We start from the raw sequence: 23718 nt of genomic DNA on the forward strand, positions 1-23718 counted from the left end.
ATGGCGTTTGCTGCTATAGTTCTTACAGTATGTTATGCCCATACTGTATGTGCTGCTGGATTTGGAAATGTGTTGAAATCTGTGGAGCCTATCATTTTAGGCATGCGTCTGGCATGACCTCACACCAACATGATCACAGAATCAGTGGATATCTCTGTGTTGTTTATATTCAAAGATTTGTATATGATGTAAACCTAAGTTCACTCTGAGGAAGGGGTTGACAATTTCAAACGAAATGAGCTAGTTGTTGTAAAATTACAGGCTGGCTAATGAATACTTAATCAATTTGAAAATAATCATTTTAGGTTTGGCATTGAATGCTCATGGGAGGCAGGTTTACAAGGTTTGTCAAAATTCAAATAATCTTTAATTTTATTAAATGTCTTTATAAATCAGGGTGTCAGTGTCTGTAAGGGCTAGACGCCTGAACATAATAGACTCGTGTGCATCTGACTTTTTTGATCCTAGTAGTCCATGATAGCCATGTCTGCTCTCCTAGCTCCGACAGTTGTCTCTGAGTCTGTCCACTTTGCCGTTGTATAGGTGTCTCTCCATGCGTCCCATGGCGTGATGGCGGTGGACAAGGTTCCACAGGGACAGGAAGTGAAGGGGCAGAATCAGAACATGCTCAATATCACCGCCACCAGTGTAGAAGACCTGAATGACCTCCTGGCACATGTTACCTACACCAGTGAAGTTTACCTCTTAAAAGCAGGCGATCTGGGTAAGGCCTGGTGTGAATGGGCAGAAATATTGTGTATGTTTGTGCTTTACTCAGTGTTAAGTGCTGGGAATGAGAATTTAGCTATGGTCATTTGAATAAACTGTTTAAATGTCTTTAAAGATCCCTACCAGAAACCAGGTATCTTTGATATGTATGTATTTCAAATAAAACAAATCTGGTCCCAATAACAACAACAACTACATCAACAAATATACAGTATGTTATACAGTATATTGTTAATCACCAGTGCACTTCACCTTTGAGGATCATGAGGTCATCTTCCCGATCATAATCAAGAAGCCTACGCTTCCTGTTCTATATGACCTGGGTGAAGGTGAGTTTGTTCTTCACATTTTCAGGTCGCACACATGAAGATGTGTTACAACCTCTGGTACCAGTGCTTATAAACCATGATACAGTATATGATATGTGTGTTTACTCTCATGTTTCTTCTTCTTTTTGTCTCTCTCTTGCTGATATGTTACATGATACGTTACATCTCTGTCTCTATCTCTGCTACCAGTGCTTATATGTACAGTATGATATGATGTGTGTTTGTGTTTCTTCTTTTTGTTTCTCTCTTGCTAATCAGACGTTAATTCTCAAGTGACCATCACTATAAAAACATTCTTAAGATACGAAGAGCTGAGGGTCTTGATCAAAAGCATCAGGGAAAGATACCCGGATATTCGAATCATCATTGCAGATGACAGCCTGAAGACAGAAAAAGTGGAGGGCCACAATATTGACCAGTACATCATGCCCCCAGCTCAAGTACAGTCTTTTCCCATCTGTCTTTGAGATTTCAATCACATATTTGTTTGGGTGTGTTAAATCACAAATTCTCGTCTGTCCAGGGCTGGTTTGCTGGACGGAACCTAGCCGTCTCTCAGGTCACAACCAAGTACTTCCTGTGGGTGGACGATGACTTCCAATTCCTGAACGAGACCAAAATTGAGAAGTTTGTGGAGATCATGGAGTCTATGCCAGAGCTGGATGTGGTGAGCTTTTCAAATCGCTGAACACTGTTCAGATCTGGAGAGCTAGGCTAACCAACCATCCAGACCTGGAGAGCTAGGCCACCCAACTATGCAGTCAGTCAGTCAGTCAGTAATTGGTATTTTTATGGACAAATCACTATTTAGGTCACCTTTAAGCTGAATATAGGGAACTGCCCAAGGGATATCACTGGGCCTATTCTTATTGAGTAACCCCTAAGCAACTATAAACAGCAAAGAAAACTAGAAAACGTAATTTCGAGGAAATTACCAGTGCATGCAAAAGCAAGACATAAGATAAAATGTGAAACAAACTTAAATTTACAAACAGGTGTGGACAGAGGAAGGTGAGGGAAGGGGGGGGGGGCAGTGTGATGTATGTGGCTTAGGGACAGAGGTGGAAAAGTCCAACCAACCAGCTGATTCTAAGTAGTACAACTCTTCAGCCAGGCAGAGCAGCTAATTGGTGAGATCACCTGTGTTTAAGTGCACAGATAGAACCAATACGTGATTGGACTTTTACTCTCTGAAGCTTGACTTTTCCACCTCTGAGTGTGAGTGCATGTGAGTGTGCGTGCGCGCGTGTGTGTGTGTGTGTGCGTGCGTGCGAGTTAGGTTAAGGTGAGAATGTTGTGGAGTGCATGGAGAAGTGTGGTATACTGTATATGAAGTGCTGCAGTCAGGTGTGTGTGTGTGTGTATGAGTGAATGGGTAGACAGAGAGAGCTGATAATGCAGGTTCAATTTAACTGGCTGTCAATTAAACTTGATAGGGCCTTGAGCAGCTGGCCCTTGACACAGGTGCAAATCAGCTTAATCAGCAGTGCAGTGCGATAGACCTCTGAAGTTCGCCTACAAAAAAGCTTGCCATATATGGGCAGTTGGCTTCAATTAACTCCCGGATCTCCTTATATGGGCAGAGGGCAGCTTCAGAGGTCTATGAAAAGTCAATGGGGAAAAATATTTTGCTAATATTTCAAAAAGTATCAAGTTTACAGAACTGAAATATACATACAATTAGTCTTATTTTCAAGACCTACGTAACAAAGTTTGAACCAAGTTTCTACGTTAAACGGTTGAAGCGAATTAGGACCTGGTTAGGAGAATAATAATAACTAGAAATGCAATTCCAAGGAATTGCCAGTGCATGAAAATGCAAAAATAGATAGATAATGTAGATATGGTTGCTAAGATGTAGCTAGGGTAAACATTGTTGTTGCATAGTTTACAGAGAGTTGATAGTGTGAAGGTAGACAGTTTAAAGATTCCAGCTCTAACTTAACTAATGATTTCTATTCATGTTAAAATGTTGATTAGCTAACTTAGGTAATGATTTCTAGCAGTTACGCTAAAAATGCTAATTATGCTAGCAATGATAACTTTACTAACAATGCTAACCAGGTTGATTAGCTAACTTAACCGATGATTTCTAGCAGTAATGCTAAAAATGCTAACTATGCTAACAATGCTAAATTTGTTAATGATGCTAACCAGGTTGATTAGCTAACTTAGTTGATGATTTTTTGCAGTTATGCTAAAAATGCTAACTATGCTAACTATGCTAACTAGCTAACTTGCTAGTGAGGACTTTTATTTTGAAACATTTGTTGCTAGGGTATCCATGGTGGCCACTATCAAGAAACAAGAAGTTACTGCAGTATAATCATGTTGGTTGCTATGGAAACGGTCATAAACACTTAATTTTAATGGTTGCTATGTTGGTTGCTAGGTACATGGAGGTTTCATGTAGTTGACTGGAGGCATAGTGGATGATAACTGACAGTTGGAATGGTTGAACAGTTCAATAGTTGAGCAGTTTCAATGGTTAAATGATTTAATAGTGTATTATTGCAGTGAGGACTTTTATTTTGAAACAGTTGTGGACAGAGGAAACAGTTAACAGGATATGTAGTCTTCTGAGAGACTGTATGCTTAAAGCCAGAGAAACTGACAGTTGGTGCCCAGGTGGCCGGCCACCTGGCGTAAGATTCTAATTGCTGCCGTGATGTCATAATGAGCAATGTTAAGTCTATGGGGGAAATTGTAATAGTTTTTAACTAATAGTTTAAAAAGTATAAAAGTTACAAAGTTGAAAAATACAAAGCCCACATCGCGTAAGTAAGACCTACGCGACAAAATTTGAATGGAGTTTCTACGTTAAGCGGTTGAAGCTGAATAGCGTGCGTTAGAAGAAGAATAATAACTAGAAATGCAATTCCAAGGAATTACCAGTGCATGAAAATGCAAAAATAGATAGATAATGTAGATATGGTTACTAAGGTGTAGCTAGGGTAAACATGGTGGTTGCATAGTTTACAGAGAGTTGATAGTGTGAAGGTAGACAGTTAAAAGATGAAACATTCCAGTTCTAACTTAACTAATGATTTCTATTCATGTTAAAATGTTGATTAGCTAACTAAGCTAATGATTTTTAGCAGTTACGTAAAAAATGTTAATAATGTTAGCAATGCTAAATTTATTAACAATGCTAACCAGGTTGATTAGCTAACTTAACCGATGATTTCTAGCAGTAATGCTAAAAATGCTAACTATGCTAACAATGCTAAATTTGTTAATGATGCTAACCAGGTTGATTAGCTAACTTAGTTGATGATTTTTTGCAGTTATGCTAAAAATGCTAACTATGCTAACTATGCTAACCATGCTAACTAGCTAACTTGCTAGTGAGGACTTTTATTTTGAAACATTTGTTGCTAGGGTTTCCATGGTGGCCACTATCAGGAAACAAGAAGTTACTGCAGTATAATCATGTTGGTTGCTATGGAAACGGTCATAAACACTTAATTTTAATGGTTGCTATGTTGGTTTCTAGGTACATGGAGGTTTCATGTAGTTGACTGGAGGCATAGTGGATGATAACTGACAGTTGGAATGGTCGAACAGTTCAATAGTTGAGTAGTTTCAATGGTTAAATGATTTAATAGTGTATTATTGCAGTGAGGACTTTTATTTTGAAACAGTTGTGGACAGAGGAAACAGTTAACAGGATATGTAGTCTTCTGAGAGACTGTATGCTTAAAGCCAGAGAAACTGACAGTTGGTGCCCAGGTGGCCGGCCACCTGGCGTAAGATTCTAATTGCTGCCGTGATGTCATAATGAGCAATGTTAAGTCTATGGGGGAAATGGTAATAGTTTTTAAGTAATAGTTTAAAAAGTATAAAAGTTACAAAGTTAAAAAATACAAAGCAGGCATGGCATAAGCAAGACCTACGCAACAACGTTTGAATGGAGTTTCTACGTTAAACGGTTGAAGCTGAATTGGCTGCGTTAGAAAAAGAAGTTTAATAATAATAACTAGAAATGCAATTCCAAGGAATTACCAGTGCATGAAAATGCAGAAATAGATAGATAATGTAGATATGGTTACTAAGGTGTAGCTAGGGTAAACATGGTGGTTGCATAGTTTACAGAGAGTTGATAGTGTGAAGGTAGACTGTTTAAAGATGAGACATTCCAGTTCTAACTTAACTAATGATTTCTATTCATGTTAAAATGTTGATTAGCTAACTTAGCTAATGATTTCTAGCAGTTACGCTAAAAATGCTAATTATGCTAGCAATGCTAACTTTACTAACAATGCTAACCAGGTTGATTAGCTAACTTAACCAATGATTTCTAGCATTGATTAGGTTGATTAGCTAACTTAGTTGATTATTTTTTGCAGTTATGCTAAAAATGCTAACTATGCTAACAATGCTAACTATGCTAACCATGCTAACTAGCTAACTTGCTAGTGAGGACTTTTATTTTGAAACATTTGTTGCTAGGGCATCCATGGTGGCCACTATCAGGAAACAAGAAGTTACTGCAGTATAATCATGTTAGTTGCTATGGAAACGGTCATAAACGCTTAATTTTAATGGTTGCTATGTTGGTTGCTAGGTACATGGAGGTTTCATGTAGTTGACTGGAGGCATAGTGGATGATAACTGACAGTTGGAATGGTTGAACAGTTCAATAGTTGAGTAGTTTCAATGGTTAAATGATTTAAGTGCATGAAAATGCAAAAAAATTATAGATAGATAATGTAGATATGGTTACTAAGGTGAAGCTAGGGTAAACATGGTGGTTGCATGGTTTAAAGAGAGTTGATAGTGTTAAGGTAGACATTTTCAAGCTTAAACGTTCCTGTTCTAACTTAACTTATGATTTCTAGGAGGTATTCTAAAATGTTAACTATATTAACAATGATAACCAGGTTGATTGGTTTACTTAGCTAATGATTTCTAACAGTTATTGTAAAAATGATAAAGATGTTAACAATGCTAACCAGGTTGATAAGCTAACTTAGTTGATGATTTCTAGCAGTAATGCTAAAAATGCTAACTATGCTAACAATGTTAATTATGCTAACAATGCTAACCACGTTGATTAGCCAACTTAGCTAATAATTTTTAGCAGTTATGCTAAAAATGCTAACTATGCTAACAATGCTAACTATGTTACCAATGCTAACCAGGTTGATTAGCTAACTTAACTTATCATTTCTAGCAGCTATGCTAAAAATGCTAACAATGCTAACTAGCTAGTGAGGACTTTTATTTTGAAACATTTGTTGATAGGGTATCCATGGCTGCCACTATCAGGAATAAAGAAGTTACTGTAGTAAAATCATGTTGGTTGCTATGGAAACGTTCATAAACGCTTAATTTTGATGGTTGCTATGTTGGTTGCTAGGTCCATGGAGGTCTCATGTAGTTGACTGGAGGCATAGTTGATGATAACTGACAGTTGGAATGGTTGAACAGTTAAATAGTTGAGTAGTTTCAATGGTTAAATGATTTAATAGTGTATTATTGCAGTGAGGACTTTTACTTTGAAACAGTTGTGGAAAGAGGAAACAGTTAACAGGATATGTAGTCTTCTGAGAGACTGTATGCTTAAAGCCAGAGAAACTGACAGTTGGTCCCCAGGTGGCCGGCCACCTGGCTTAAGATTCTAATTGCTGCCGTGATGTCATAATGAGCAATGTTAAGTCTATGGGGAAATAGCTCAATGTTAAATCTATGGGGAAATCGTTTTTTAATTCATAGTTTAAAAAGTATAAAAGTTACAACGTTGAAAAATACAAAGCACACATGGCATAAGCGAGACCTATGCAACAAAGTTTGAATGAAGTTTCTACGTTAAACGGTTCAAGCTGAAATGCGCGCGTTAGAAGAAGAAAAATAAAGATAAGAAGAAGCCTTGGAAGAACAGTACAGTGCATTTTCATGCACTGTAATAAGAAGACTTGGAATAACAGTATAGTGCATTTTCATGCACTATAATAAGAAGACTTGGAATAACAGTACAGTGCATTTTCATGCACTGTAATAATAAGAAGAAGAAGAAGACCGAGGAAGAACAGTACAGTGCATTTTCATGCACTGTAACTAGAAATGCAATTCCAAGGAATTACCAGTGCACGAAAATGCAAAATGTGTATAGATAGATAATGTAGATATGGTTACTAAGGTGTAGCTAGGGTAGACATGGTGGTTGCATAGTTTAAAGAAAGCTGATAGTGTGAAGGTAGACAGTTGAAAGCTTAAACATTCCAGTTCTAACCTTACTAATGATTTCTAACAAATGTTAGAAACAGATGCTGTAAACAGATGTTAACTATGTTAACAATGATAACCAGGTTGATTGGTTAACTTAGCTAATGATTTCTAGCAGTTATGGTAAAAATGCTAACTATGTTAACAATGCTAACAATGCTAACCAGGTTGATTAGCTGACTTAGTTGATGATTTCTAGCAGTTATGCTAAAATGCTAACTATGTTAACAGTGCTAACTATGTTAACAATGCTAACTAGGTTGATTAGCTAACTTAGCTAATCATTTCTGGCAGCTATGCTAAAAATGCTAACAATGCTAACCATGCTAACTAGCTAACTTGCTACTGAGGACTTCTATTTTGAAACATTTGTTGATAGGGTTTCCATGGCTGCCACTATCAGGAATAAAGAAGTTACTATAGTAAAATCATGTTGGTTACTATGGAAACGGTCATCAATGCTAGGTACATGGAGGTCTCATGTAGTTGACTGGAGGCATAGTTGATGATAACTGACAGTTTGAATGGTTGAACAGTTAAATAGTTGAGTAGTTTCAATGATTAAATGATTTAATAGTGTATTATTGCAGTGAGGACTTTTATTTTGAAACAGTTAAGAGGAAAGAGGAAACAGTTAACAGGATATGTAGTCTTCACAGAGAGATTGTATGCTTAAAGCCTGAGAGAGAGAGAGAGAGAGGGCTGCTGCAGGTGGGGCTGGCCACCTGGCATAAGATTCTAATTGCTTAACGACCCGATTGTGATGTCATAGAGGCCAATGTTAAGTCTATGGGGACATTTTCAATAGTTTTTAATTTATAGTTTAAAAAGTAGGGGAGAACCGGCACAATCGTAACACTTTTTTACTGTCTCAGTTCAAACTAGCTTTACACAAAGACGATAGACTTGAGAGCTGTGAAACTTGACCAGCACAGAGTCATACATCTATACTCCATGAAAGTTGAAACAGAATTGAAAAAATATTTTATAGTTTGTTTATAATTTAACTGAACAGTGTCATGTACCTTTGTTACAACCTAGACGCAGCCATAAAAAGTGCGGCACAGTTGTAATGGTATAGCGTCATGGTTGTAACAGTGCTAAAATCGTGTTAAAATCGTGAATCCTATAACATATTTTAACACAAAACACTGCTGGCTTAAACAAAGAAAATCTGTTTTCATATATAATCAACAAAAAAAGTCAAAATGTATGACTGTTAAAGCTAATTTATTGTATGAGTGATTAGCCATTGGAGACCGTATGATATGATGTTATGCTAGCTCAGAACAACCTTTAAATATGCTTATTTTGGTCATATCGACTTGATAAAACCTGTTAATATAGTTGATAAACTGCTTATCTCTTACATGTCTGAAGCATTTGGTCCAACACTGATATTTGAAGTTGCTGTGTTAACTTTAATTGAGGGTGATCGCGGCACAAAATCATAATCCATAACTCGCAATGATAACTGCTCACGCATGCGCGATAAAATCAGTTCATTTTGCCATAGAGACGGGTGTTACAACTAAGCCGCACAGGTCATGTTTTTATTTTCATTTAATTGCATTTGCTATGACTATATAAATCAAATGGCTCTCATGTTAACTTGAAACAGAGGGACTGGCGATATGAATGGCATTTGATTGAAGTCTACACATTAAAATTTCGCGACGCAAACTTAAACAAACAGCTGCGGTTTAAAATAAAATAAAAATCGCGATGCTTGAATTTGGCTCTTTTTTGCTTAATATCTCTGGTTGTGTGTACAGTAGACCATTCATATTTGGATGGCTATACGATTGTAGATAATTACTTGATATGAGTCTATTTGCGTTCCTGTAGCTACACCATATCTTGAGAAATAAACACTGTTACATTTGTACCGCTGTTACAATTGTCCCAGTTCTCTAAAAGTTACAAAGTTGAAAAATACATAGCAGCATTCCCCTATTTAAGACCTACGTTGCAACGTTTGAATTAAGTTTCTAGGTTAAACGGTTCAACCTGAATAGAAAAAATGAATTTGATCAGCGGAATAATAATAATAACTAGAAATGCAATTCCAAGGAATTACCAGTGCATGAAATGCAAAAAATAGATAGATAATGTAGATATGGTTACTAAGGTGTAGCTAGGGTAAATATGGTGGTTGCATAGTTTACAGAGAGTTGATAGTGTGAAGGTAGACAGTTTAAAGCTGAAACATTTTGATTTGCTGATTTCTATTCATGTTAAAATGTTAACTATGGTAACAATGATAACCAGGTTGATTGGTTAACTTAGCTACTGATTTCATGCAGTAATGGTAAAAATGTTAACTATGCTAACTATGCTCACAGTGTTAACCAGGTTGATTAGCTAACTTAGCTAATGATTTCTAGCAGTTATGCTAAAAATGCTAACTATGCTAGCAATGCTAACTATGGTAACAATGCTAACTTAAACTAACAATGCTAACCAGGTTGATTAGCTAACTTAACTGATGATTTCTAGCAATAATGCTAAAAATGCTTACTATGCTAAAATTGCTAACAATGCTAACCAGGTTGATTAGCTAACTTAGTTAGATGTTTTTTACAGTTATGCTAAAAATGCTAACTATGCTAACAATGTTAACTATGCTAACCATGCTAACTAGCTAACTTGCTAGTGAGGACTTTTAATTTGAAACATTTGTTGCTAGGGTATCCATGGTGGCCACTATCAGGAAGCAAGAAGTTACTGCAGCATAATCATGTTGGTTGCTATGGAAACGGTCATAAACGCTTAATTTTAATGGTTGGTATGTTGATTGCTAGGTACATGGAGGTTTCGTGTAGTTGACTGGAGGCATAGTTGATAACTGACAGTTGGAATGGTTGAACAGTTAAATAGTTGAGTAGTTACAATGGTTAAATGATTTAATAGTGTACAGTGAGGACCTTTATTTTGAAACAGTTGTGGACAGAGGAAGTAGTGAAACAGAATCTGTAGTCTAAATGAGATTGTATGCTTAAAGCCTGAGACAGAAGGTGCCTCTCATATAGCGTTTACGCGTCCTCTCTCGCTCCTCGATCCTCACTGATCTACATAAAGAATGATGGAGCGGCAACAATGGGATAGTCTAGCCCTTCTTCTATCTTTCTTTATGTAGATCATTGAGGATCGAGGAGCGAGGGAGGACATATAAACGCTGCTTGAGAGGCACCCACAGTAAATACTTTGAAAGTTGTATGTAGATAGTCTAATTAATGTTGATAGACAGAATGTTTAATGGATGTTGATAGGCAGATTGTTTAATAGATATTGATTGACAGTTTAATGGGTGGATGAGTGAATGGTCTGAAGAAGATGAATGGATAGAAGGTTGGATGGAATGTGCCTTATATTCTTGTTAAGAGAGACACTGATACAGCTCTCTGAGAGTAGTTGATACAGGTGTAATCAATTTAACTGGCTAGTCTTAAGAGAGAGTGTGCTTAAAGCCTGAGACAGAGTAAATCATTTAAAAGTTGAATGTAGATAGTCTAATTAATGTTGATAGACAGAGAGTTTAATGGATGTTGATAGGCAGATTGTTTAATAGATGTTGATAGACAGTTTAATGGGTGGATGAGTGAATGGTCTGAAGAAGATGAATGGATAGAAAGTTGGATGGAATGTGCCTTATATTCTTGTAGACTGGAGAGACACAGCTCTCTACTGAGAGTAGTGGATACAGATACAGGTGTAATCAATTTAACTGGCTAGTCTTAAGAGAGCCAGCCTGAGACAGAGTAGATTGTTTAAAAGTTCAATGTAGAGTGTCTAATTGATGTTGATAGGCAGACTGTTTAGAATGGGTGGATGAGTGAATGGTTTGAAGAAGATGAATGGATATAAAGTTGGATGGAATTAGGAGGACTTATTTTGATACTGTTGTGCGTAGAGGATACAGGGGAACAGAATATGTAGTCTTCAGAGAGGAGCCTGAGAGAAACTGACAGTTGGTGCCCAGGTGGCTGGCCACCTGGCGTAAGATTCTAATTGCTGCAGTGATGTCATAATGAGCCATGTTAAGTCTATGGGGGAAATTGTAATAGTTTTTAACTAATAGTTTAAAAAGTATAAAAGTTACAAAGTTGAAAAATACAAAGCCCACATCGCGTAAGTAAGACCTACGCGTCAAAATTTGAATGGAGTTTCTACGTTAAGCGGTTGAAGCTGAATTGCGTGCGTTAGAAGAAGAACTAGAAATGCAATTCCAAGGAATTACCAGTGCATGAAAATGCAAAAATAGATAGATAATGTAGATATGGTTGCTAAGATGTAGCTAGGGTAAACATGGGTGTTGCATAGTTTACAGAGAGTTGATAGTGTGAAGGTAGACATTTTAAAGATGAAACGTTCCAGTTCTAACTTAACTAATGATTTCTATTCATGTTAAAATGTTGATTAGCTAACTTAGCTAATGATTTCTAGCAGTTACGCTAAAAATGCTTATTATGCTAGCAATGCTAACTTTACTAACAATGCTAACCAGGTTGATTAGCTAACTTAACCGATGATTTCTAGCAGTAATGCTAAAAATGCTAACTATGCTAACAATGCTAAATTTGCTAACAATGCTAACCAGGTTGATTAGCTAACTTAGTTGATGATTTTCTGCAATTATACTAAAAATGCTAACAATGCTAACCATGCTAACTAGCTAACTTGCTAGTGAGGACTTTTATTTTGAAACATTTGTTGCTAGGGTATCCATGGTGGCCACTATCAGGAAACAAGAAGTTACTGCAGTATAATCATGTTGGTTGCTATGGAAACGGTCATAAACACTTAATTTTAATGGTTGCTATGTTGGTTGCTAGGTACATGGAGGTTTCATGTAGTTGACTGTAGGCATAGTGGATGATAACTGACAGTTGGAATGGTTGAACAGTTCAATAGTTGAGTAGTTTTTAATGGTTAAATGATTTAATAGTGTATTATTGCAGTGAGGACCTTTATTTTGAAACAGTTGTGGACAGAGGACGTAGTGAAACAGGATCTGTAGTCTTAATGAGATTGTATGCTTAAAGCCTGAGACAGAAGGTGCCTCTCATATAGCGTTTACGCGTCCTCTCTCGCTCCTCACTGATCTACATAAAGAATGATGGAGCGGCAACAATGGGATAGTCTAGCCCTTCTTCTATCTTTCTTTATGTAGATCATTGTGGATCGAGGAGCGAGGGAGGACATATAAACGCTGCTTGAGAGGGACCCACAGTAAATACTTTAAAAGTTGTATGTAGATAGTCTAATTAATGTTGATAGACAGACTGTTTAATGGATGTTGATAGGCAGATTGTTTAATAGATATTGATTGACAGTTTAATGGGTGGATGAGTGAATGGTCTGAAGAAGATGAATGGATAGAAGGTTGGATGGAATGTGCCTTATATTCTTGTTAAGAGAGACACAACAGCTCTCTGAGAGTAGTTGACACAGGTGTAATCAATTTAACTGGCTAGTCTTAAGAGAGCCAGAGTACTCTTAAAGCCTGAGACAGAGTCAATAATTTAAAAGTTGAATGTAGATAGTCTAATTAATGTTGATAGACAGAGAGTTTAATGGATGTTGATAGACAGATTGTTTAATAGATGTTGATAGACAGTTTAATGGGTGGATGAGTGAATGGTCTGAAGAAGATGAATGGATAGAATGTTGGATGGAATGTGCCTTATATTCTTGTAGAATGGAGAGACACAGCTCTCTACTGAGAGTAGTGGATACAGATACAGGTGTAATCAATTTAACTGGCTAGTCTTAAGAGAGCCAGCCTGAGACAGAGTAGATTGTTTAAAAGTTGAATGTAGATCGTCTAATTGATGTTGATAGGCAGACTGTTTAGAATGGGTGGATGAGTGAATGGTTTGAAGAAGATGAATGGATATAAAGTTGAATGGAATTAGGAGGACTTATTTTGATACTGTTGTGCGCAGAGGATACAGGGGAACAGAATATGTAGTCTTCAGAGAGGAGCCTGAGAGAAACTGACAGTTGGTGCCCAGGTGGCCGGCCACCTGGTGTAAGATTCTAATTGCTGCCGTGATGTCATAATGAGCAATGTTAAGTCTATGGGGGAAATTGTAATAGTTTTTAACTAATAGTTTAAAAAGTATAAAAGTTACAAAGTTGAAAAATATAAAGCAGGCATGGCATAAGCAAGACCTACGCAACAACGTTTGAATGAAGTTTCTACGTTAAACGGTTGAAGCTGAATTGGCTGCGTTAGAAGAAGAAGTTTAATAATAATAATAATAAGAAGACTTGGAATAACAGTACAGTGCATTTTCATGCACTGTAATAATAAGAAGAAGAAGAAGACCGAGGAAGAACAGTACAGTGCATTTTCATGCACTGTAATAAGAAGAAGAAGAAGAAGCCTAGGAAGAACAGTACAGTGCATTTTCATGCACTGTAATAAGAAGAAGATGCCTAGGGAGAACAGAACAGTGCATTTGCATGCACTGTAAAAACCAACGAAACCAGGTTCACCAAGACTATGATAACCCTATTGTCATGGTTGTAGGTAGAATATTTGTGAGAGTGATGAAATGATGAAATGTGAGATGTGTTTTTTTTTTAAAGTTTTTCAAATATTTTAAATACTCTAGATACAGTCTCTCAAAGTATTTTGTTGCAAGCTACATTGGATGACACAGACACTCACATACTGTACACACACCAGGGAGCCGTCACTACAAAATAGAAAATGGAATGAAAATGGAGAACACCGTCAGGGAGGGAAGAATTTAGATTCTAATGTACATAAAGGGAAGATAAGGGATAGTAAGAGATAGTAAAAGTAGACCTATTAGATTATTAAAAGTGTATGAAAGTTTTAGAGTGCCTGTCACAGGCAAGGCTATTATAAACCCAGATGCAGACACAGGCAGGAATTGTAAGTTGATATTCAATATCAGAATCAAAAACAAGCAGTCAACAGCAAGAGCTTGTGAAACCAAAACATACTCAAAGTAAATGTAGCCTTGCTACTACATCAAGAAAAGGAAACTCTAAACTAAATTGTTCCGGTGAAAGTCCAAGATCCTTAGTCATAATCCAGGTTTGACAATCTACTAAACGACTACAATTAATCACATCCAAAAGACAGTCCAGATGATTACATATCTCTCTCTCTCTCTCTCTCTCTCTCTCTCTCTCTCTCTCTCTCTCTCTCTCTCCCTGCACACAGCTGGGTGGGTCTGTTGGCTCGAACCGCTTCTACTTCACTCTGAAGCATGAGGAGGGGGCGGATGGGGAAGGTGGGTGTCTGTCTCGTCTGTCCAAGTTCCACAAACAGCTGCCTGGGTTTAAGGACTGCGTGCTAGTGGACGGCGTGGTCAACTTCTTCCTGGCCAGAACAGACACCGTCCGCAGTGTGGGGTTTGATCCCAAGCTGAGAAGAGTGGCCCACTCTGGTATGTTATCACCTGCTGAGAATGCTATCAAGAGTTCTTGGAGCTTGGATGCATCATGACAGTTCATTTAAACTTCACAGAGTTCGGCAAATTAGTGTGATACAGCCAAAAAAAATAGATCTACTTCATAGGTCACCAAAACAGTTAATGGCCGTTCTAAATTATGTAGGACATTTGTCAGAACCACTGTGCTCATACGGAGGTAATGACATGAAAGGGAGACCACACTGATTGCTATATTTAACAATGATAAATAAATAAATAAATAAAGGTGTATCGGTAAATGTAGTAATTAACCAAATGTGTAGTGTGCATCAATACAGAATTAAGTGTGGTGTAAGTAAGGTAAATGTGAGGAGCGAGGCTGCAGCCAGCCACGCAGACAGACGGCCGAAACAGGAGCGAGAGAGCAAGCAGACAGGAAGGCTTCTTTTAACAGGCCAGGTCACAGCTCCACCTGTAGGTCCAAACAGACAGACAGACAGCCGCCATAAGAAAGGACATGACATGCAGTATAGTGCAGTTTAGACAGCAATATACAGTTGGTTTGCAGAAGGTGGTGATACGGAGGGATCCATGCAGACTGAGGGGTCATCAGGTGGAAAGTGGTATAAATAGCGAAGAGGAGGGGCCCCAGCACCAAGCCCTGGGGCACCCCTGTGTTGTGGTAGTCATATCTGGACAACTGTCTAAAGCCGCCTTCACATTGGCACTCCGTAATTCGCAGTGCTCCCCCGTCGGACGTCGGACTTGACCGTTGGAAGTGTCGGAGGCTTTTCGAGTTTGGGAGTAAAATGTACAATAGTGCTATTTTATTTCTAAATTAATTGTCTAACTGCCCTAATAGTGTTAAGAGACCATGTAAGACAGTGACATGACAAAAAACTTCGTTTGGAAATAATTATTTATTTTACATCAACCGTTCATTTTATTTTTCACAAGATGGGCTTGTGCACCACTATGGATCATACACGTTCCTTTTCGATGACTTTTGTTTTAAACTTTATCGTTTAAAAGCATGTAATATGACATTATAAAAGATAGATATTCAATTTGTTTATCAGTACCATAGCAACGCTAACTTCCTTCGGATAGGAACCGTCCGTTGCTGTCGTACGAGTTCAATTTTTTTAACGCATGCGGATGACCAACGGACCCGATTTTTTTCGCACCGCACTGTTCGGACCCATTCGCATACGGTCTGCGAATCTCCATAGGAAATGAATGACTTCCGGCCGTTTCGCAGCCGCATCTGCTGTGCCAATGTGAAGGCGGCTTAAGCCAGGACATGTGGAACAAGCGCCCCCTTGAGGTAGGATTCAAACCAGGAAAGAGCTGAGTCAGAGATGCCCATGGCTGTGTCTGAAACATAAGTACACACGCTGGGCAGTGTGCATTTTCCGGAAGTTACGTTAGAATAGACTGTCCGAAAGTCAAGCGCTCTTACTAGATGGATTCGTTTGGCGTGATTTCCAAGCGTGCATCCATGCATCTTTTTTGGCCTCAGATATCCCATAATCCATTGCGCAGCGCAGGTCAAGCTCCACACGTCATGCAAATCGTCAACACCCCCCCTCCCCGAGTCAGGTGACGCCAACTAGTTAGTGCTGTGCTGTCCAAATGTAGGTAGGGACGCATACTGAGGAGCAAGCTAACTGAGACGCTACTGGAAAGAAGGTACTGTCCAGCGTGCACGCTTGACTTTTGGACACAGCCTGCGTTTGCAAGTATGGAGAGAAGGACACAGTGGTTGACACAGGAAGGTGTCTAAATGAACAGGAAGTGAACCATGACTCCACACCAGTGTTTTGTCAGGACATTATGATGTAGATGCCTCAGGTATTAGTATTAGTACAAGTAGAGTTGCAATTTATAAATTAACTCTGACTATAAAAGTACTTAAGCACTTTATACATACTTGAGGGTTACTAATACTCTTTCCTGCTTCCCCCTCCCCTCACCTATGTCACTCTCTCTGGCCAGAGTTCTTCATGGATGGCCTGGGACGTTTGCTGGTGGCCTCCTGCCCTATGATGGTTGTTGGGCACCAGCCAAAGCAAGCCCACTCAGATTACACAAAGTTCAGGAGACCAGGGAAAGTAGACACAAATTCTAAACTACGCCTGCATTACTTCAAAAACCATCTGAAATGTGTTGCATATTGAATAAAGGATAATACCTTTTCGCATCACATCAAGAATTGTTTTTCCATTTGTGTTAATGTTGTGTGTTGTGTGAACTTTCTAGTTCAGTTTGGTTTTGTACACTATTTCTCTATAAGAAGAATATGTCCTATTGACTAACAAAGTTGATAGTCTGTCTGTAGAATAAAAGTCTTTTTTTCTGTCTTAAAATTGTTTTGATGTGTTTGGCCACCAGAGGGCAACCAACACATACACATTTTAAAAGACAGATCCAGATATTGGTTAGGAGGGTTATTTTGAAATAATGCATTTGGCTAATTTTATTTCCAAAATTTGTACTTGAAAGGTAATACTAAATTCTGCCTGTAATGATTGAAGCATTTTAGTGCAAAACTGTCTTAAGTCATAGATTCTGAACCTTGTCAGTTGTGGAATAGGATAATTTTTTTTTTTTTTTAAATCACCCTCAGGTCATAAAAGCACCACAGATAGCCTGACCACAGCAAAGTCAGACTTAAGAGTCATTCTGATTTTCTAGCAATTTCTTTAACCATAAATCTTGTGTAAGTGTAATTTCTTTTAATGTGTTAATTGTTTTTGGCCCTCCGCTGTTATTTTGTACTTTTATATTGCACTCTTATTTTTCAATGTAATATTATCCGTTTGAAAGTTGGTCATTGTTTTCAAAAGAAACAAAATCTCAACACAATCTTGCAAATGCGTGTGACAAAAAAAGGTGTCTGTGTTGCAAATATTGTGGTTACAGTAGGTGTGGAATTGCAGTGAGTGATGCATGTTAAGACACAGGCGTTGACACTCTATTAGTCAAGTGTATCACTATGTTCCTTTGTATTCAGTCTTGTACTCAACTGTGCTCTTGATAGAATATAATGCATTCCAGTTTCCATGGAGCATTGTTCTGAATGCTGATTCGTCGTCATGAACAGGTGACTCAAGAGCTTCATGTAACATGTATTGGTCTAAATACTGAAGTGAGCACCACTCAACCCATCAACTATTCTTTTGCTTCTCCTTTAGGCAAATGTGACCTTATGTTACCCTTGTACTGTAGTCCATAATTATAGCCCTAGACATAGTTTGAAGAAAAGGCTAACCTTGCTCAGTTAAGTGCTGCTTTCTATATTGTTCTGTTATTCTCTTTTTCATTTTGACACATGTTTGGTGAAGAAGAGTGGGAAGTGAAATGTGACTGTAATTTGTGTACTGTAACTACAGGTTTAGAAGAATTAGAATCTTGCCCTTTGGACTGAATTAGCAAAATGATTTTGCAAAGTTATTATATTAGCATAATGCAAGTGTACTATGCATGTCACTCGTTGGTTGTTAAAGTAGCAGAGAGTGCACGCACATCCAACGTATACAGGTGCAAGGTAAAATTGAAGTCGATGAATTAAAAAAAAGTACCCGCACACTGTTGCTGCTGCTCCCAAAGTGATTTAATTACACAACGCTTCGTCAGGTGTTAACAGAACAACAGGTCGACTCGTTGGTTGTACTCATGAGTGAAATGGGGGCCCAGAGTCAAACATTTAAGTTCATGATTATCACACAATTAACACTTCAGTATGGTCTGTCTATAACATCCTCTTACAAATTCCATGTATGTATTTATGTCATTTCTGCATGTCATGTACAGTGGCTATAGTAAGTATTCATACCCATGCTAAAGTTGACTAAAAAGAGGAATATAAAATCATCTTTTGAGAATTGATTGTAATGCCTTAATTCAAAAAATGAGTAAAAATCAAACCGCTAAGGACACTAATTTTCTTTGTGATTGAAGAATGTATCGTAAATAGATAAATGTTCTTCCTTAAATACAGGGAGCATAAGTAATTGACCCCTATGTTAAATTCCCATAGGAGCAGGAGGATTTTTTATATGTTTTTATTTTTAAAGGCCAGCTATTTCATGGATCCAGGATATTATGCATCCTGATAAAGTTCCCTTGGCCTTTGGAATTAAAATAGCCCCACATCATCACATACCCTTCACCATAGCTAGAGACTGGCATGGTGCTTTTTTCAGTTAGCCTATTAGCCTGTTTGATTTGCATTGAGCTCAATGAGCATCAAACAGGCTAATAGGCTAACTGGAAAAAGCACCATGCCAATCTCTAGCTATGGTGAAGGGTATGTGATGATGTGGGGCTATTTTAATTCCAAAGGCCAAGGGAACTTTATTAGGATGCATAATATCCTGGATCCATGAAATAGCTGGCCTTTAAAAATAAAAACATATAAAAAATCCTCCTGCTCCTATGGGAATTTAACATAGGGGTCAATTACTTATGCTCCCTGTATTTAAGGAAGAACATTTATCTATTTACGATACATTCTTCAATCACAAAGAAAATTAGTGTCCTTAGCGGTTTGATTTTTACTCATTTTTTGAATTAAGGCATTACAATCAATTCTCAAAAGATGATTTTATATTCCTCTTTTTAGTCAACTTTAGCATGGGTATGAATACTTACTATACCCACTGTATGTCATTATACAGTAATTTCCCGCATATAAGCCGCATTGTGTATAAGCTGCAGGACAGTGTTTTATGCAAGTTGAAAGAAACAAAACCATATTAAGAACATATTAACTGCCCCCTTAGCTGAAGAATTGAGCAAAAATCAATGTATAAGTCGTGGGTAATAGCTGGGAAATTGTGGTATTAGACAAAAGTCTAAGACAAAAGACAAGTGTCCCCTACTTATGCTTGATGAAACTAACTCTCTCCAGAGCATGAATGGCATCAATGCAGTGGAATACAGCATCATGTGAAACAAAGTATCCTGGATCCTGGGCTGCCCCATTGAACCATAGTCCAGAGCAACGCTCGCTCCTTTCCAATTGTGAAAGGCACAGTAACTTTGAGTCAGTGATGTTTCAGCTAGAGAACTAAAGGTGCATCGCCATCGAGTGGAGTTGGTCAACAGAGGCAAGATGCGGGGTAACTGAGTAAAAGGGATTATAATCCTTATACATTGACTTCCACAGTACGTGTTGGGTTAATCTCTTCTGTTACTGAAATGGTAGCAAAATGTGCTAGAAGCACCAAGACCATATGTTTGAGTCCCAGAAACATTTGAAACACGTATGATAAACTGTTGGCTTTGATGTGCTGTGTGTATGATAGAAAATAATTCTGCCATCATGCAGCTCTGATACTTAAAAGCTATTAGCTAAATTTAAATCTTTTACGGGGGCCCTAAAATTCCTGTCTCTTACATAGTATACAGTAGGCTCTCCTCTATTTGGTGATGTCTGAATCAAGCATGCTGATTTGGGAGAACTTGTGTCTGCATTGGCCCATGCAGGTCAGGAGTGATTTAGAACATTTGTGACCTGCTGGAGGTGAGCGATTTGTCAGGAGCTTGCTTCGCAAATCCAAGAGCTTATCACTGGAGTTGTCTGCAGGTGCCTCTGCCCTGGATTGGTCTTTGGCACCTGTGGGTTTGTTTAGCTGACCTCAGCGGGAACTCCCGGCGGTGGCGCTGCCCCTCGGGTCATCTTCCGGTGGGTATTTGGACAAGGCCCCGGAATCAAAGGTGTTGCGGGAAGCCCCCGAGCTCCCAGAGCTAAGTGGACATTTCCTGGGGAAACATGAGGCAGATCATGCAGGCCAGCGCTGTGTGCCATGGCTCAGGGATGAATGCCCTCTTTATATTGAGGTGGAAGAGAGAGTGCGAGAGAGAGAGAGGGAGCGAGAGAGGGGAGCGAGGCTGCTCACCTACTGTGCACTCTTCCCTCTCACTCACTTCTCCCTCACTTGCCTCCTTCTCAGTTGCTCTCGCTGTCCTTCTGTCCTTCTTTGCTGCCACCCCCATCCCCTTTAGAACTTCCCACAACCAATTATATTGAACATATGCACTCATAATGAAGCTACTATTTCTTTAATGTAGCTTATTCTGGTCTTTGTCTTGCTTAATATATACCTTCCAAATAGAACACTGATTGCCAGGAGGAATAGACTTTTCCAGTAGCCTGGGTTTTCCCATACTGCCTTGCGCGGTGATTTCAATCCCGCTGCTAAGCCAGTCTGGAAACTAACGCCCTAATGTTCGCCTGATGTTGGCGAACCAATCACAGAACATCCGAGAAGTTTCCGTTGCCCTCTTGCGTCTACATTCGACGCCAAAGGATTTACGGCAGCCCTTAGCGTTGCATACGAACGAGTTGGGTGAGCTATGCGCATTTGATAGACATCCGTGGCGCCCAATGAACGGATCTGGGCATTTTTTCAAATACGAGAAAATGAACGTCTGGTTGCCAGACCACGTCTCATTTGAGAAGTGGGAGGCGTTAGCCAGGCTACTTTTCCAGAGGGATTTAGGGTTTTTCTAAATTAAAGTGTGTGGTGGCCACTATTATTAGTATGCGTGTGTGTTTGTCCGTGTGTACTGTACGTGCGTGCGTGCGTGCGTGCGTGCTTGTAGGTATTCTGGACCACAAGATAACTCACTTACAGAACAAGTTAAGAATGAAATCCTCTTAGTGAAAATCAGAGATACTATAGAGCTTCCATTACACCTACCCTGGCAACAAGGTATGGGAAGATATATCTCCATATCCCTATCACAGCACTGATTCCCTCTGCATTTTAGTGTGTGTGTGTGTGTGTGTGTGTGTGTGTGTGTGTGTGTGTGTGTGTGTGTGTGTGTTTGTGTGTGTGTTTAGTTATAATAAACGTATAATAAATACAACACGTAAGCATACATTAACATACATACTGTAGCAGAAGCATTTCATTCAGACTTACAATAGCCTATAGACAGTTACAGCTGCTCTGTGAGTGCTTGTGCAAAATGGTTGCTTTCACATCACTCAGCTGAGGGGTTTGTGCTTGAGATGACCAGTTCAGACCCATACTGATAACTTGCTTTGAGTATTCTTTAAAATGCTATATAGTTCAAGTCTAGAGTTCTAGAGCTGTTGCAAAACAAAAAGGAGCTCTATCCATCCTGCGCCTCAGCTTCTACATATCCTATGCATTAATTCAAAGAACAGTATAGAATAGCAGGTCGAGAATCCTATAGATTAACGCAAGGAGGGGCGAGACTCATGCCTCCTTACAGTATGTAGGCCTAAGGATATAGGACTTGATATTTGGTTTTGCAATAATATAGCTACATTATGAGTGGATTGAGGTTAGGATGAGGACACTCAGGCTTGTCTGGGTCACCGCCCCACTACCACGTCACACAGCCTGCAACTCTCAATTACTGTAGACTGCCTCTAACCCACACTGCCAGCCTATGTATAGCAGAGGGATTGGTCTCAGCCCGGCTTCATGTCCTTGCAGGGCCTTGCAGGCATCTGTGGGGATGAGAAGAGTCAGGACTCAGAGAAATGCCTCGGAGACAGGGTGAAGAGATAGGGCCGTATTAACAAAGTGAAAAATGATCAGTAAAAACTAACACACTAAATAGCAATAACAGTAAAACAACAGTAAATATTAGATATAAAATGAGATATAAAATAATACAGAAACAGACTAAAATATGTGAGAGAGGTCACTGAATGAAAGACGGGGTTTTTTTAGAGCTAATTTATGCAGAAGCAATTCAGTGTGATGTACATACATGTAAATAAAAGAAAAAGGAGCCTTCAAATGCATGATAAAAAAGAGTGAAAGAAAAGCAATTTTACTTAACACACTCACACACACACACACACACACACACAAACACACACACACACACACAGGGTCTAGTCCATATGCACCTACCCCTTGAGCCTGAGCCTGTTCTCTGGTTGGTCTGACCCGCTGATGAGAGTCCCAGCTGCAACCCAGCCAAGACACCCACAGCTGCTTCCAATATGAGCTCTCCCTTCGTCTGCTCACCAACTGCAGCGCAGCCTAATGCCTCGGCCTTCTAGAAAATTCCACAGCCCTCCGGGCTAAAAACAAACAGTTTAGTCCTTAGTCAACAGTTCTTTACTTTCTCAGCAATTTTTGAGAGATGTTCATGTAACAACTTAAATGAACACAAAATAAATTATCTTTACAAGAGAGATCTTTTTTTTATGTTAATGAATATGAATCACTTTACATGTTTAATGACAAACCCTCACACACGTGGTTGCATCTACATAATGTAACTAACAGAATTTACAGTTCAAGTGTCAACTTTTCATCAAAATGATTTTTTCAGTGTACTGTAGGACTGTGTTCCACTGTGCCGATGATGCAACTTGTCACTAATGCACACTGTGTAAATCACAGTCATTACATCCATGGACCATGGGTTGAAATAGGGCTCGGGATCATGACGTGAAAACTTCGCGGACACAGCCATATTGGCAGCCTCACTCCTTAGTTTACTGTGGATTACTATGGATTTACTCCCGCCTATTAGTGTGTTCCTGTTACTTAGTTTTTGCCTTCTTGGTCCTATGTTGCTTGCTGTGTAGTGGGGTGTAACAGTGCAACCCACGATAGCAAGAGGAAAAGAATCGCTAATACTCTGCTTCTACATCTGAATGAATGGATATTACGTTTGGTGCGCTACCAAGATGGCGGCAATATTCCTAGAATGCAATGCGTGTGCCCGAGCCCTATTGTCCGGTAATCATCACGGGGTAGGTGTGTGAACTCAAAACTCAAACTCAAAACTCTAAAAAGTCTTACAGCACAAGGCTGAAAGTTGTCACTCACAATTTATGTTAACAGATGTACACTCTCTAAATGATGTTCAAACATGAAGAGGAATGACAGGTCCTGATCATAATCAGCCATTCATACAGAGAATGACCATGTGACTGGTTACTGTATGTGTGAGACTGTCAGCTACTGTGCTAGATTCACATGGTCTCCTGAGTGTAAAAGTCACTATACAGT

At 38.9% G+C, this 23718-nt stretch overlaps 1 protein-coding gene across 1 annotated transcript; it reads left to right on the forward strand.

Moving 5' to 3' along the window:
* On the forward strand, positions 1-16881 carry LOC134075972 (beta-1,4 N-acetylgalactosaminyltransferase 2-like). The gene is made up of 7 exons (XM_062530996.1): positions 1-27; positions 544-724; positions 972-1058; positions 1317-1498; positions 1582-1725; positions 14491-14716; positions 16700-16881. The coding sequence occupies exons 1-7, from the start codon at positions 1-3 to the stop codon at positions 16879-16881; spliced, it is 1029 nt and encodes a 342-aa protein (XP_062386980.1).
* The last annotated feature ends 6837 nt before the right edge of the window (positions 16882-23718 follow it).

The sequence above is a fragment of the Sardina pilchardus genome, chromosome 3 (assembly GCF_963854185.1).
Source record: "Sardina pilchardus chromosome 3, fSarPil1.1, whole genome shotgun sequence".
Taxonomy (NCBI): Eukaryota; Metazoa; Chordata; class Actinopteri; order Clupeiformes; family Clupeidae; genus Sardina; species Sardina pilchardus.